The sequence below is a fragment of the Anabas testudineus genome, chromosome 21 (assembly GCF_900324465.2).
Source record: "Anabas testudineus chromosome 21, fAnaTes1.2, whole genome shotgun sequence".
Lineage (NCBI taxonomy): Eukaryota > Metazoa > Chordata > Actinopteri > Anabantiformes > Anabantidae > Anabas > Anabas testudineus.
This window is the reverse complement of record NC_046629.1, coordinates 11,575,168-11,592,728: the sequence shown is the minus strand read 5'-3', so window position 1 is coordinate 11,592,728 and position 17,561 is coordinate 11,575,168. Positions and strand designations below refer to the sequence as shown.

At 38.9% G+C, this 17,561-nt stretch overlaps 1 protein-coding gene across 2 annotated transcripts; it reads left to right on the top strand.

The window, feature by feature from the left end:
• The first annotated feature begins 9,261 nt into the window (after positions 1-9,261).
• LOC113173810 (FAST kinase domain-containing protein 5, mitochondrial) lies at positions 9,262-13,705 on the top strand. 2 transcript variants are annotated; one of them, XM_026377380.1, is made up of 2 exons: positions 9,262-9,364; positions 9,795-13,705. In XM_026377380.1, exon 2 carries the CDS (start codon positions 9,803-9,805, stop codon positions 12,245-12,247), a length of 2,445 nt encoding a protein of 814 aa, XP_026233165.1. In that variant the 5' UTR covers positions 9,262-9,364; positions 9,795-9,802; the 3' UTR covers positions 12,248-13,705. The 2 variants fall into 2 exon arrangements, with proteins under 2 accessions (XP_026233165.1, XP_026233164.1); XM_026377379.2 differs by having other exon boundaries at positions 9,275-9,364; positions 9,799-13,705.
• The last annotated feature ends 3,856 nt before the right edge of the window (positions 13,706-17,561 follow it).

Here is a 17,561-nt window from a genome sequence, read left to right as displayed (position 1 = left end):
TGTTCGCTTTTATTATCGCCGACGTGTGTCTACTTGACTGGGTTTCATCTGTGGCTAATTTAACTGATTGGACAGTATTAAAAAATCATCAAGCGTGTGTATAAGTTCTGGCAATTCTATTAAATTAAAACCTTCAATACAATAAGGTTTGCAAAAAGTATATACAGTTTAAGCGTTAAAATCATTTGTAGAGAATTTAGGGATATCAAATGTTCATGAAACGCACAACAGAATGCCTCCAAGAAGAATTATTCACACTAGAACTCATCCTCTGTCTCTCTCTCTCTCTGTAATCCTTGATAATATCACAATAGTAAGTGCAGTATGGAACCCTTAAGCGCAGAAGTGTTCACAAACAGACTCTCGTTAGTCCGATCCTCAAGGAATCACAGCGCATTGATTTTTTTTCCTTCTTCTGTGTTTCATATTTGATTTTGGTTTGCTACTAGAGGAAAACAGAGCAAATTGCATCCATCCCACATCATCTCCACTAATCCACAGGACAGTGAGGGCAATAACTGTGCCCACTAAAAGGTCAGTTTTGAATAAGGATGGGCTGAAAAATACCAGCAATGGCTTAAGGGGCTAGTAAAATTTCTATCTTTCATGGATGAGGGGAGAGAAAAAAACAAGAGAGAGCAAGCGAGACAAAGAGAGACGTTAAACTTTGAATACAGATTAAGGAGGAACAGGTTCACGAGAACAACACTATCGAGGACAAAGGGAGAAAGCCTAGCACATCCAGCAAAGAGCACTTTTGTGCTGAGACGATTGTGTCTTAATCAGAGTTTGGCTTTGAATGACTTGAGACATGAGAGAGGCATTCATTTCCCATGGCGCCGACTAGTTCCACAGCAGATATTCTTTTATCACTATCTCACCACAAGTGTAATATGATAACTCATCCCAAACAATGTGTTGAAATATTTAATAACCTAAGTCTGTTTTCATCAGATGATTCAGCCTTTACTGAGCTCTTGTTTATGATAGCTTATAGATAGCTGATAAAAGCAATCAAGTTAGATGTTCAGATGTCTATGTTTTAACAAAAAACAGTATATTCCACCATTTGAAGCCTAACATCGGCATGCTAACTTACATGTTGGCTGTATCCATTCTTTGTTTAATGCTGATCAGTGTCCCATTGCTGAGAACCCCTCATCCTCTCACCTAAATTCCACCATGTTTTATAATATAGATAGTATTAGCAAGGTCATGCACACAGTTCTTTGGACTTCATAGCTTGGTGTCCATCTGGCCATGCAAACAATATCAATATATATTAAAGCAATCAGGGTGCAGATAAAGATTTCACTAATATAAGCGGCACTTTCGAATTGGTTAAATGTATCTACCATCAACACTTCTGTGTTATTGCTTTTCCTTTTTAAATGGAAATACAGTTTAGTTCATCTTTGACAGTTTGTCCACATTTACACTGTGACTTGGTGCCATCTAACTGACAACCCCCAATCATGCAGCATTTTATGTCTAATAAAGGCACACGTGTTTCTGTGCAACGTAACAACAGGTTGCTGGAGCAATCTACATGCGCTGACAGGCACAAATGCATCTTTAGGTTCATGTCCTTTCTGGGTGCTTTCCATTTATCTTGTCTGTCAAGTGAAAAGAGCATGATAATGAAAGGTGAACACTTCAGCGATTGGCTCCCTGCGAGCCTAAAACCCTCAGCTGGATGTGTAGAATAGATAAAGAATTAATCTTGTTAATATATCTGCAGGTGACAATTGGAGAAAACAAAAAAACTTGAAATATTTGTAAGTGGTTTGTAAGTTCCATTAGTTTGCACTAACGTTTCACCCGCAACACAGCAAACTGGCCACTTACCCTGTGATATGCACACTATGATAAGTATACAAATACTTCCATCTGCTGGTGGAATAATTAACTGTACTTCTCAAACTGCAACCAACAGCTACATCAATGTTGCTTTTCGAGTTGTTTAAAGCTTTTGTTTATGAAATTAAAACACTAAGAAATATGACAATAAACGTCTGATTAGGAACTGCTGTATTCCAATTGTTTGCCATTACAAATTTGTTGAAATATATTCTAAAAATAATCTATTACATTTTACAGTATATTACCTTGGCAAATAAATATGTGAACTGTTCATTCTAAAAATGCTGAACTTTAAGAAGTAGGTAGATTTATAATAGGAGATTTGCCATGTGTTAAGATGTGCATTATTTCATCATTGTTCCAGTTATAATCAACCATGCATTCTACAAATGCTTTAAAAAAAAATGTACAAACATTAGCCTTTTATATAAAAGAAGCTAAGTTAATAAATAGGTTATCTAGCCTTCTCCTAAATAGAACCTTTTAAATGGTAAATTAACAAACCTTGACAAGTAGTTACACTACCCAGTGTGGGAAATATAAACAATGTTAAAACTGAGCAACACTTTTCTTTCTTAATACACAAGTATAATAATTTGATTGCATGTTAATAGGAGAAATATTAAACAAAGTACACCACCAAAGTTGATATACGTTTTCATTCTCACTATTTGATAACATCTTTAATTCAGCACAAGCCACTAGGATAATATATAAAAGAAAGAACAAAAACAAGCCAATTAAATTGTTTATTTTCATGTTTTACAATACATTACAATAACAGTTGAATTTAGACAAAGTTGAGCAATTTGTTACAAATAATAGCAAGTCAACAGACAAGACAAGGATTTAAGGGCAATCTATACCTCAGATGGATCTATTGGTCATTTCACAGAAGAACTCAATGCAGAACAATTCCCCACATCCTCAACAGGCCGGGACAAGTGCAATACCACATACACATACAGAGCATTGCTACCTCTCCCAACCTGCACAGAAAGGGACCACTTATGATAGATTAATATCAGTTCTATGATCAGTTTTGCATGGATTTGCACAGCATTACAGTAAAAAGCTGAAAGCAAACCAGCAAAACTAACCAGAGACCCATTTCTTCAAGTTACAGGTGCAGTTTTCCAAAGAAGTGACTTGCATCTAGAAGTACTTTAAGTGCTCACACTGCAGTAGAATTTCATAAAACTACCTGCACTATAAGCACTTTAATACTACTGAAACCTGTCTTTACATTATAGCCGAGGTGTGGAAACCTCAATGGCCACCATGGAGGAGAAAACAATATTCAAAGAGGATTCAGATGGAAATACAGGACACCATCAGTTTTGCATAGATTTGCACAACTTATTTCTTCTTGCAGCGCAACTATGCAAAACTAACAGAGAACTGCCACAATTTAAATCGACTACACACACACACGGCAGACGAATGGCCCAGCACCGTATGCCAGAAGGAGCACTTAGGGCAGTAGGTGCTACTCTACTTCACTATCTGCACTAGATGCACCTTAGCATAAGAACTAGTGGAAGGCACACAAGTGATGCCAAATAACCAGTTAGTTTATCAGAACAATCCAGTTACAGAAAGCTCAGTTTAACATTATTTCACATTTTGTTAGTCTTACAAATGTATTTCACTGCCAGATGCAAAGACCCAAGGTGACAGAATACTTGATTCCTTCGAAATGACACAGGTGCTTCACTTAGAAACACTGAAGTGATGAAGCAGGCAGCAGACTGGAGACATGGTGTCGCCAGGTGTGTATTTAGATGCACTGTATCCAGGTCTGAGATTGAACAAGTCGTGTGTGAAAGTCAGTTCTTTCAGTTTATATTGTCAGAATAGTGTTGAAAGTGCCTACATTGCAGTAGATCTTATAAAACTACCTGCACTGTAAGCACTTTGACACTACAGTGACTTCGAAGTATTCATGGGGAGTTGTCATTCAAAGAATGACGATGGCCTTAAACTCCACAAAGGGGTTTTCCAGAGGAGATGCAGAAAGGCACAGGGCTCTGCAAGAATAAGAGACAGCATAAAAGGAAAGCCAAATATTTTAAATCAACTAAAAACACATTGTGATTGATTCATATGCTGTTTACACACTACAAAATGTCAGGAAATCTTAAACAATGCTGGCTGTAACTATCCCAGCAACAGTATGAGACATCAAACGTTAGGCCTACACTGTGGCCAGGTGATGTTTTGCACTTGTTTTCTTGGACCTACAGTCCAAAAGAAGAGAGAGAAGCAGTACATGTGTAACAACCTAATTGCAGTAGTTACTGTCTGATAAATGACTAACAAATAATGAACATTACTGCAGATTACCTGTAACCAAGACTGTCAACCAGTATGCACCTTGTTATTTAAACTTTTAAAACCCACTTAAACTGTTTATTTCCATTTGTTTGTTTTTTTTTCTGCAAAGCATTTAATTGATTCACCAAATTTACACCATCACATTGCAATAACCTGCAGAAAAAACCTACTTTTTCAAGATCCTGAAACATTTGTTGGTATTTTGTGTTGCATTTGTGACACTAGAGCAAAAATAAACAGTGGTCTTGAGACTAGATATTCATTTTGTGCTTGTACCCTGATGTTCTTGGCCAGAGGGTGTCCAGAAATTTCAGTGGAATGAGTTATTGTCTGATAACCCGCGTAATTGTCCATTAGTTTCTATTTTGATGCTGACTGGTGCCCTGGTGACACAGAAAATCGCTGGCGCATTCGCTAAGAGACAGGAGAAACTTCCGCACGTCTCGCTGTCTCCATTAATGAACAAAGTTTAATTGGAAACCTGAATCTGAACCCGGAGAGTTGAGGGGAGCGACGCTTGCGCTCCAGCCACACTGCTGCACCCCTCCCCCACGCGCTAACATGGCGCCCAAGAGTCCGCATTTTGTAAATCTACTGGCCAAAAACGACGTTAATAAGTTCATGGGCTCACTCAAAATGTCACTGCAATCAGGTGCGAATGAAGTGTGCGGCCAGTGAGACTGGACCGGCCAAGCTACTGCAAACTTAGAACAGAAACCAGCACACGGCGAGCTAGTAGCTTCCCGGGGACTCCATCAAAACAGTCCGCTGCGCGCATGTGTTAGCAAAACATGCTAACGCATGCACACTCGCTTCACAAAAGGTGGATCCCCGATAAAGATTTACGTTGTACAGATCAGCTACACTGAACCAACCTTTGGGTATAATAGTATAATAAAGGAGTCCCTGAGCGTACAGGCTAGCGTGGCTCAGTAGGCTACCACTCCATCTACTTCAAAAAGCAACGCGCTCGCCTGTCTTAGCCAACTTAGCAGCTTTGGTGTAGCATACTACAGCATGCCGCCATATAACCCTTCAAGTGTGTGATCCTGGGTGCTTGTAAACGCTGACATGTGGACAAAACAGTCAGCCAAGCCGATGTCATTTGCGGGACTCATAACGACATGTACTCGTCGGTGCGTTAGCGTTAGCAGCTAACACGGCAGCTCGCGGAGTAGCAAAGGCGCGCGGCCTGTTGCAACCCCCCATGTGCTGCTGCTGCTGCTTTGTTCTGGAGCCACTTCAAGTGTCCAACACTGCTCACTAAACAAGCACAAACTTCACACACGCCGTCAACATGTGGCCGACAACAAGGACACACACACACGCGACTAGACAACTTGCTGTTACTCCCGAAGTGTGCAGCGCCTTTTCTTTATTCTCACTATTATTATTATTATTATTTTTAAACGAGTCCGCCTCACTTCCCCGAGATAACGAGTGAAGAGGCAGCAGCAACACATGCTTTTCAAATCTCCCTCATTCTCCGGCCATGGAGGACAGGTTGCCATGCGCCCTCTCCAATCGCGCTTTCAAAACGCGGAAACGTGCGGATTTAATCGCTTTTTTCCCAGCTGCAAACGTTAAAGTGCGGCCGCGGTGTCGCATGCGGTGCCTTGCACTTCACTTTCCTCATGTTTACAGCTCCTCGCTACAAAGCTAACAACAGGTTTCTCGCCAATAACATGCGCGTAGTAAGACACTAGCTCCTTAAAAACAAAAACAAACAAACAAAAAAAAAAAAGCCACCATCTTCACTCACTTGTGCACTTACCGTTTACTCACACCGTTTCAGGAATAGCTGCAAAACTGGGAAAAGAAAAGAAAACCCGCGATTGAAGAGACTGAATAGCAGCTAAGACGGTATAATCCAAATTAAAAGAAAAGAAAAGAAAAGAAAAAAGAAGCACAACCATGTGGTGCTATTATGATTTGCTAGGAGTTTGGGAATCGTAGTAAGATTGCGAAAGTGGCGCGAGTAGTGTCTCGGTTTAACCATGTGGTGAATGAAGGGCGGCTCCCAGCCAGCGTAGCTAAAGCCCTGCTCCTCCTTCATTAGCATAAATCAACTACTTCCTCTCAGTGCGCCGCTCTCAAATTTCACCGTCTGATTTAGTTTGTTAATAAGCACACGGTGCCGGACGAGCACAGAAGGCATGAGATGATAAAGGTCTTGAAAACAAACAACAAAAAATTATATATGTATATGTATATATATAAATAAATAAGACGGGAGATTGTTATTGTGCATAAACTTTAAGTTCCATAACCCTATTTTGTTGTTCACAATATTATTATGTTTACCACAAGAAACCCATATGATTGATTTTCAACATATGATTTTAAGCAATGTCTGGCATCATCATTGTTATTATTTTTAGTTGTACAGTTTGCTGCACCGTTTTTAAAGTTCTCTACACTGAAATATCAAGCAAAAATGTAATAAGTAATCAAATAATGTTCTGATTAATTATTAACACTTTTTTATAAGGTGACGGTTGCATATCTGGAGCATCAAGTCAACAAAATTGCTGGTTTGATCTTTAACTTTCATAACTGCAATATAAGTATTTAGACATGGAAACCAATTATAACCAAACTAAAAACTGGAATTAATTTACTAAAATGAGCTGGATTTACTTGTATATTATTTTAGAAATTGATTGGCACAGACACACAAAGTCAGGTGAAATTCTTATGTTTTTGGGCTATATATGAAGTTACCTTGAGAAAAGTTTGTGATTATTGACCCTATCCATGTCAACTTAAAACAGTAAGACTTTAATAAAAAAGTCTATATTAAACTTAAAGATACATTTCATATAGAACATATCCTATGTTTTGATCATTGTCAAAACATATTCTACTATAATAATGTCAAACAAAACTGCCAAACTACAGGCCTAGTTTGTTGTGGCCTGTTTTATGTCACTCTAAGAACATATAATACTCTTTAACTCACAACCATTTTTTCATTTTTTTTCCCAGTCAACATCTTGATGGACATGTTGAAATATTCACTTAAGTTATATGTGAGACTTTATGCAGCTGCTAACCACATGCTTTAAAGTGTCTTTCCAAGGCTTCTGTCACTGGAAAAGCACGAGGGCTGTCTGCTTTGGAGTAGAAATGCAGGAAACTTGTCTTTCTTATGACCACAGAGCAGTTCACCTCTCACCCCCAGATTCAGTCATGTGTGAAGTCACACAATAGAAGCAAAGAATTTAAATGTGCCCTGCTTTCACAGATGCAGTGTTAGAAAATTCTGCAATTTGAATCTAAACTATTATTTTTGGTTTTAGTTTGAATATTTCAATTTGAAATGGCTGCAAAATTAGGTCTAGAAATTGTATGGTGTATCAGTGCCCAGAGATAGGAGACACATATAATTTAAACAAATTAAATAAATAGTATTTTAATACTTTAGTATAAAAATTATTAGAGTTGATGCTAAAGTTGATGAAAAAAATATATCAGATATATGCAAACACAACAAACCTTTTGTCACAGCAATATTTGTGCCCATGTCTGTTTCTAAACAAACAAACTAACTAACCAACTAACTAACTAACTAATTTTAATAAATAAATGCTGACTTATAGTTAGAATTGAATTAATAAAGGGGTGTATTTGTGCAGGCTTCTGTCAACTGTTACATAGTTCCTATTGCTGCTGGAAAGAATTAACAGCTATTTTATGAGTACATCACACACAGAAAGTGGCTGAAGATGATGCTGCATTGGACAAACAATTTGTGTAGGCCTAACTTTTGATATGTCTCCTACTGTTGCTGAGATAAAGTCAATTTTAGACTTGGTGTAAAGCAGCAAAAACACCAACATTACATTTGTGTGCTAAATTCACACCAATTTCTGAAACTATTAACACAGATCCTGTTATTTACTATACTTAAATTATTTGACCATAGCCTGCAATTTTCTCCTGGCAGAAATCCTTTATCTTCTAAACCAGACTCTTTCTTCTCTAAACTTGCTGCAAAACAATTTAAATTCCTGGTAATGGGCCTTTTCTCACAGCAAATATTTTGACTCATTATAACACCAAACACAGTGATGGTGCTTATAAAATTAATATTGACTCTGTTGTATTCAAGTGCTGACAGTGGCAGTGACTCAATGACAATAAGTCCAGGACACAGTCAGAAGCTAAATGGAATTTAGCAGTATTACGTATTTAAATCTGTTTTGAAACAGTTAGTATTTAAAGCCCAATTGCAATGAAACATAACTCAGAATGAACATATGCACTAATTCAGAACTGGTTTATATCTGAGTAAATTTAAATGGCCATATACTAAATGGCCATATATAAAACAGGAAATACAAAAAAGCTGGAAGAATAAAAATCTAACTAGGCTGCTATTTTATTTATAAATCTTTTCTACTCAGACTTGTTTGTTCACAAAGTGTAATTCAATTAAAAGCCTATATAATATGCTGACAATTAACACTACATACATTTTCATTTATTTTAATTGTGCTTTCTTTGAATCATAATTTTTCATAATGTTTTAGTTTTAACATAATTCAATTTGAATTATAAGCATATATTTAAAAAACATTTCATATAAGTCCTGAAACTTGTTTAGTTATTTATATATATATTTTAAAAGTTATTGAATATGTTTACTGCGCTTTTTACACTATAAAAAACAAAATTACAAGACTAATTAGTAGCCTTTTATGAAACTATATATGGTGGTGCTATGATGAATGATGGACTTTATTTGTAGAAATCGCGCTTCGTCCTTATTAACTTTGAACCTACCCAGCCGCCGTAGGTCATGGTCTCATAGGCCACCTCCCTACGAAAGTCACAACAGCCTACCACAATAAAAAAAACAGCAAAAGCTCGATGCCGAATTTTAAAGTTTTCTATTATGTAACCAAATAGTGACAGATTTCTAATGGATTAGGCTATTTTGTACCATACATAACGATGTCTTAACACGTTTTAGCATAGAGATTTTCGTGTGATGTGGCTAAGATGTGTAGATTTCTTTTATTGTGAAGGTTGGACTGGCTGCCGTCTTCCGGTGTAGCATTTCCTGACTTCTCTCCTCCTTCTTAGCTACATGTGGCTTTTCCATGTCTGAGCTTCATTGACTGAATAACTGACCTATGTTCGTTTTGGCTAGATCAAGGTAAGTTGAACAGCCTGGTTAAATGACAGACGTTTTAAATGTGACTTTTGGTAGAACTCATTATGACGGGTGCTTACGAAGTCCAACTTCGAAATGTTGCTGTCAGTAAATTGCATTTCCTTCTGTTTGACTGTTGTAAACACAACCTCTTGCATCATTTGTGTTTAATAACCACCAATGTGAAGCTGCAGGTTAAAGACAGGTCCTGGAATTATTGCATCCTTCTCAGAAAATGATTAGTAGTAAAATACATTTAAATCAAATGTTTCTAAACTATGTCCATGTTTGTGTCTTTTGCATACCCCACACAATTTACAGTGATGATTAAACAAAACAATCCTAGAAACCTAATTTATAGACTTAAAAAAAAGTTTATGTTTGCTTGACTTAATACTTTTATTTTTGTAAAACCATTGCTATGTCTCTTTAGTCAGGTTGATGGCTACCTGTGCGCTGTGTCGACGGGTACCCAGGTTATCCTACCTCCAAGGCTTGAAAAGGTATTTTACTGAGGCGCAACATCTATCTGGAAAACCAGAGGATGAGACCAATGAGCATGAGGAAAAGAACGGGGCAGATCAACACCAGGAAACCTCTCTCCAGGACGGCTACAGGCTGTATTACAGCCCATCTTTATATCATTGCTCTGTGCAGAACTCTTCAGCCTCCCGGAACAAAAGTGATAATGATGAGCATCAACTGTGCCTGTCCACTCCCACAGCTTCCTCCTGGCAACAGAGCAGTCGCTATAGTGTTAATTTCTCACGGCACTTTTCCTGCACAAAAAACACACTTCTTGACTTCGCCTTCAACAAAGACTCTGAACCTGAGATGCCAGCAGTATCGGCACATCTCAGAAAAGACACACCACCAGAAGTTAAAGTAGATACCCGTGCATTTCTCAAATGCCGGTCAGAGTATGCTTCCACGAGTCTTGACCTGGCCCAGCGGCCTCACCCAATTCAATGCGATGAAGCCTTCTCAATCCTACAGAAAGTGGTTTATTTAAAGGCCAGCATGAAGCCATCTGATGTGTCTCAGTTTCTTGCAGAGCTCAGCAGGTTGCACCCAGACAAGGTGCCGTTAGTGAGGAATGACCAGCGCTTCACCATGCTCCTCCGATATTCTGTGGAGCAGCTGCACCACTTCTCTGATCTCCAGCTGCTGCAGGTGCTGCAGTCATTTGTGTGGCTGGATATGCCCTCGGCTCACAGTGTTCTCGGGCTGTATGAGGCAGAGCTAAGCTGCCGGGCCAAACAGATGAGTTTACACCAGATGCTGTTAGCTGCTGACATGTGGCGTTGTATTGGAAGACAGGTGCCCCAGTTCCTAGAGAAACTCTATGACTCTGTCCATCTATGTCTAGGACAGATAGGGGTTTCTGAGCTGGTCCAACTGGTCTATATAATAGGGGAAAGTAGGAAGTGCCCAGCACACCTCATCCATTCTATAGAACAACTTCTCATGCGCCATTTAAATCAACTACACCCTGAGGAGGTCGGTACTGTGTGCTTGGGACTCTTTAAATGCCAAACCCCGATATCTACGGATGCAGTGACTCATATTGTTGATAAAGCACATTATCTTTTGAAGGAGATGAGTGACTTTGCAATAGTGAATGTGATGAAATATCTGCGTTTCAGTTACCTGTTTCACAGAGAATGGATGGAGGCTGTGGCAGAGGAATTTCCTCATCGGGTCAACAGTATGGCTGTCCAGGGGCTTATGCATGTTTCACTGACCTGTTCAGCACTTCATTACCGCAATGATAACATCCTTAGTGCTGTTGCTGACAGAGTGCCCTCACTGGTGCCACACTGCAGGATTAAGGACTCATGCAAACTATTGTGGGCCTTTGGCACATTAGGATTTATCCCAGTTCAGAGTTCAAACTTCTATTCGAGCCTTACAGAATCCCTGAGACAGAATAAAAATGCATTCCAACGATACCCAGAGCATCTACTTACTGGTCTTCTAGGCTTGGCCTTTGTCTCTCAGTTCCCTGAGGATCTAATTGCATTAGCCTTGAGCCCCGAATTTGTCAACTTGGCAATGAAGACCACTCAGATGGAGCTGAAAAAGGACTTGTTCACTTTAGATGGAGCTGTGGCTCTGGAGTTGCCTCACTGGACTGGCCCACGGCTGAGCTTTGAAATGAAGCAGGAGGTGACCGATATGTTGTGGAGGTTTGCTCAGTCAGATGTATGCCAGAAACCAGAGGTTCAAGAGGCAGAATCTGCTCTGCAAAGTCTGCTTGGAGGAGAGGAATTTGTATGTAAGAGGATGATTTTGCCCCACACTCGTTCCATCGACCTGGAAGTACATCTCGACTCCGCTGGGCAGCCCACACCTGTGTACCCAGCGTCCCACAAATCCACATTATCCACTGAGAACAGTTCATCCAAAGTTATTGCAGACCAAGGTTGGGGGAAAGAATATATGGGCGTAAATATAACAGAAGAACTTTTAGAACAGCTAATACATACCAAAAAGACCACAGAACCTTTAACCCTTTCTTCTACAGTTAAACCTCCATCTCTTCAGAGAGTAGAACCTGATGAAGGTAGGAGGCTGTTTGACACAGGGCTTCACCTGACCAGTGAGATTATAGAAAGTCTTACCAAGCCCAGGATCCAAAACTCAGCCCCACAAGACTCTAAGGGCATAGTCAAACTTGCCATACAGGTCACCAACAGGAACCACTACTGCTATCAATCCCAGCAGCTGCTGGGATTTCATGCCATGAAGAGAAGACATTTAAACCTTGCAGGGTATACGGTGGTTGAGCTTAACTATCAGGAGTGGTTTCCCTTGTTGAGGAGAAGCAGGTCTGAGAAGCTGGCATACCTACACTGCAAAGTCTTCAACACTCTAAAATACTAATCTTAACTTCGAGAGTAAAAGCATTTGACAGGAAACTTATTGCAGAATGTGTAGACAGTGCAAAATGTTGTCTGTTATGAGTCTGTTCTTCTATTGCCACCTTACACTGACTTTTTGTACATGTTTGTTTTTTGTTTTTGGGGCTAAATGTTGTAATTTGAATAAATTACAAATAATTAATTTATTTAAGTAATTTAAAATCTTAAAATTGTCTGACTTAATTTCACATCAGCGGGGTTCAAAATAATGAACAGTCATGATCTCAGTGCAGCTTCTGTGCCCAATGCAGAACTTGTCACAAAGCTCAGATAGTCTTATCTGCTTCATCATTGTCTTCTTACAGGCGTGATTGGGGAAAAAAAACTAAATGGCTTTTGGCTATAGTGCATTTTTTGTGTTGATGTTTCAGAAACATGGTCCTAAATTAAACTGTCATCTGCAATACCAAACTTAAATTATTTAAGACTGGTACAACTAAAAAAAAAAAAAAAAGTGCTGGTGAGTTTTTTATACTGTTGAATAAAGTTAAATGCAGTTATTCCAATACGCTCTGGCAGTTTTAATAGGTTAACATATGGCATCCCTTTATATGCCTCTTTATTGGATGCAGAGCCTAAATTATAATTTATAAATCGCATGGTAAAAACTACACATTTACACAGATTATTTTCACACTGTGGCTAATTAAAGTGCTAGTTTTGTAGAAGTGGACTGAGGATGTTTAACAAAAAGAAATGTCCTTACAATAGTGTCTGGATATTTTTGGAAATAAACTCCACATGCACATCAATGACCCTTGGCTGCCCATGACCCTGTTGCTGGTTTATCAGTTGTCCTTCCTTGAATTACTTTTGGTGATGATTGCATACTTGGAACACCCTATGAGACCTGCTGTTTTAGAGATTCTAAACCATCTAACCATCATCATTTGACAACTTTAAGAACTGACTGTTCACTTACTGCAATTCCAAAATCACCATATGGTCTCCCCGAAAGCCTTCACAACATTTAATGTAAAATGGAATTTCAGTACTTTATATTCCTTTGTCACTTCTGTGACAACAGCTAATGCAGAATGATTGATTTATGGCAAAGCAAAAAACTTCTAAAACTGTCTGAGCATACCCGCAGACTGACTGGTCACAGCTCCACTGACTGTGGGAAATGAATTTTTTTCACACTCGAATAGAATTGAAGTTCCCACACTCGGCCATGTTTGACTGCTCCCTGTCGTTGTGAGATGACTTTGAGTTGGAGGTCACCTGTTTGTATCCTTCTACCTCTGCAGCAGGAGCCGGGATGTTCACAGTTGTTCACATGTTGTTGTTTTGTATTAAAACAAGACTCATACAGAATCATCCAGCTCTACGAAGAGTTTGTACGCTGGTTTTTAATTGAAATTGATTTTCATATTTTGAGGTGTTTTGTAAATCAATCAATCATGTAAAGCAATGTCAATACTTTTGTAGAGCTAAAATGTGCAAAACCACACTTTGATATTTGCTGAAAAGCAAAGCAAAATTGGTTTTGAGTTGACGGACATTGTTTTATTCATTCATGCATTTATTGAAATGCATAACAAAGAATCAGATTTGAAAAACAATCTAATACAATAGATGTGTTTGTGTTTTGCTGGTTACCATATTCATGGGAACATCTGTATGCAGGATATCCTTGTGACTCCCTGAGGAGAAGTCTGGAATAAAACCTTGGAGTAAGGACACACTGGGGAGAGGACAGGTGTGTTCTGTTGCCCTTAAAACGTTTCTCCTTTCCCTCTCTAGGCCCTCCTTTCCTCTGTGACCCAGAAACTAATGTTAGTGGTTTTTATCTTGCCAGCTGGCCCAGCAGTGCAGGAGACGAACATTGTCAAGACAAGAAATGTCAAGGATTTAATTGCACATCCTTTAATTTCCACATCACATATTGACTGTGGTTTTTCAATTATTAATCAGTCCTTTAATGGGTCAAATATCTCAAAAGATCTGGTTAGTGTAGGAATGAGGGTTTAGAATAGGCTTCATCTGGAATGGACACAGATGATATAAAAAAAAATTGTATTTAATTTTATTTATTTACACAGAACCAACTCACAGCAAAAAGCTCAAAACCATACAGAGTTCTACAGAAGACACCAACAAATCCTCCTGTCTCCTTTCCTGCTATACTTGGCTCTCATTTCCTTTAAGTCAGCTCTTGATGGGAGACCAGCAGTACAAAGGGAGGAACGGAAATGAGCAGTAGAAAAGACAAATTCAATCAGCACTACATCTGTCAGCATGCGTGGGAGCACTTGGTGATCCCCTAGGACGAGCTGAAGGGAGCTGCAGGAGAAAGTGTAGTTCAGGCTGCCATGTATCCACACCTCCCTGATCAGGATGAATGAGTAGAGAGCGGATAGAGAGGGAGATGTGGTGCTGTGCTCAGAATCTGCCAGCAGAGGGCACTCTCCATCTATGAAACTACACAGTGATGATGCTCAAAGAACTTCAACATGACTCCTTCATATTTGTGTAGAATATTTTTTATATGGTTTATTGATATAAATGCATTTTGTGCATCAGTGTGTTCAGACAAACAGGGAAATGGTTTTAAAACTTAGAGCAACAGGGCAATAATATGTAATCATTTTAATAATATTTCTAATTGCTAACAAAATTTTTAAGTACGATCAATGACGTGAAGAATAGTCAGTATGTAACATGAATGGCTAAAAAGAAATTCACATTTTGAAGCTGTCATCCCTGCAGCCATAGATTTCACACTTCAGTTGCTCATCTTTCACCGTTTTCTTGGGATTCCAATGCAGCTTATCGCACAGCACAGCAAATGCCTTATCCATTGTGAGAAACATGACCTATCTTACAATCAATTGAGAGAGGTAATGTAGTGTCAGCTCTGTAATGTTTTCAGGTTGATGCTAACAAGGGCAAACATGTTCGGGGAATAGGGACTGCTTGCTGCAGCGCACTAGTTTATTGAAGTGTGTGGAATAATGGGAATGATTATCAACTTAGATTGGATCATTATGATGTTATTATATTGTAATCTGAGCAATTTACCAAGCAAGGTGCAAAACGGTCTCCTATTTGTCTCATTGGTGACAAGACATTTATTGAGTTATTAACTTGCCATAAACAAAAATAAGTAAAGAGAGAATAATCATTAGGCTTAGGCACTTATGTGACTAGTATTTCAGCAGTTAATGGAGGAGGCTCTGGTAGAGTGAATGCTCTCTCAGTAATCCCCGTCTTATTTGCATTTCAATTCTTCTGCTTTTCTCAGCCTGGAAGCTAATCCAGCACAGTCTGAATGTAGCCTCAGCTTGCATCAACATTTCTTAAGTTCTGTTGAGATCCTACTGTCTATGTGCCATAATTCTTCAATTTAGCTTATTGTATGAAACAGAAAAATCCTCATGTCACATATTCTTTAAGCATTGATGCAACACCCTCACCACTACTTCTCACAGAAAAATCCACTTCGCAGACTTGTGAGACTTGGATTCCGAACACTGACAAGTGAGGGAGCCAGGTGCAGATTAACTAGATATACTGTATGCAGATGATTTTTCCCTGAAATGATCCCTCTTTGCAGCTCTGCTTCATGATGCCATGAACTACTGCCAGTGTCCTGAAGGTTTCTGTATCACTCCCTCTCAGTTTCTGACCTCTTCAGTGGCATCCAATAATGTGTCTGGATCCTTGCCTTTAAGATTCCAAACACACACACACTCTGCTGAACCAACTGCTGCAGGGATGCGACTGATAAGAAGTGTTAGCATTCAGCTCTTGTCTTAGCTGCAATTGATAGACCTTTATTAAGTTAACCAAGTCCAAGATTTACCACTTGTTCATCATAAATCGGGGGATAAACCTTTCCATCTCAGGAACACAGGGGATTTGACTGGATTTGGATTATTACTGTTCATTCTTTTTATGTTAGAAAACGATGTCAAGCACACAAGTTGATTACAAACAACAGTTAGAAGGATAATAGTCTTGACAACCCAAAAGTTAAACATTTATAATTGTAACGTAGAAATTACAGTAACCAAAGCTGCAATGTTGTAATTTAAATCCCTCAATTCTCTACAGCAAGTAGTTTTTAGTATTTCTTAGCAAACCTATAAATGAAAAGTATAAAGAGTTTTTATACTAATTAACACTAAGGGTTCATATCCCCACATGAGATGCGTTCAAGTTTATACGTGTGCAAGCAGCATCTTGTTGCATAACTGCATTGCTGTCCCTCTACACTCATCTTTCGGTCACACAGATCATTGTAGCTCAAAGCAGGATTGAAGTAAGCTCACTAAACACAGTGGAAGTGTACAGCAGTGGAGTCACAGTAATACTGTTTCACCGTGGCATTTGCATAGGGGTCGTGCCTTTTTAAAACTCCATAATCATGTAAATTCTGGCTGGCATATTGTAAGGCATTTCAAGGTCACTTTTGATTTGTTGCGTGACAGTGCGACAGCATGCTATAAACATTTATTTGATATAATTTATGTTTGACATTCTTTCAGCGAAAGCCATCCAGCGCATTTGCACGCTGTAATTGCCTCTCTTTATTGTAATTTCACTGTTACTGATGGAGTTCGCCTTGCAGCAGGATTCAAATTAGCTACCCACACACGAGATGCAGGAAGTGATTGATGTACATTTTGGACATAATGTGGAAGACAAAAGCCAGTGTTTGACAAGTTTGTTGATTGTCATTTTTATTAAAACGGTGATGTTTGGATAACTGTATAATCAAGACTAGGATAGAAATCTTAAGGATTGTAACTTTAAACCTGCAATAAATCCTTTTTGGCCAGCTAAAGACAGTAAAACCTGCTGGAGCATTTATATGAAATCATGGGAAACATGGTAGCAAACAACTGGTCTCCACTAATTCTTAAGGAAATTATCCAGCTTTTTAGCTTATTAGCTGCTAAATGCTTCACTATGGTGATGCTTTTGTCTGTTTGCCATTTGGGCAGCTAGAGCACAGCTGTCAGTTACTGCTGGAAATAGGGTTGAAGAGATCACTGAGAAATGTAGACTGCAAAACCAAAAGAAATTAGCAGAGAGATGGCTAAAACACTTTATAAAAATAAGGGAAAACTGCTGAGTTGGGTAATAATTTGCAGTAAATAGACTTAGATTATGCTAATTCAATCTTTAAAAACATCCAGTGGCATTTGACTCTGCACAGAGACTTCTCCCTGGAACTTCGGGATTCAGGATTCTTACTCTGCAGGACGAGTGAAGATGAGAAAGAGCTGCGATGGGCACAACAAGAGTTGCAATTTTGGCACAGATCA

Excerpts from the sequence above, each read along its gene's own strand:
- LOC113173810 (XM_026377379.2), top strand. The coding sequence starts at position 9,342 with ATGTTCGTTTTGGCTAGATCAAG. Across the intron at positions 9,365-9,798 it reads TTCGTTTTGGCTAGATCAAG|GTTGATGGCTACCTGTGCGC; the intron begins GTAAGTTGAACA and ends CTCTTTAGTCAG.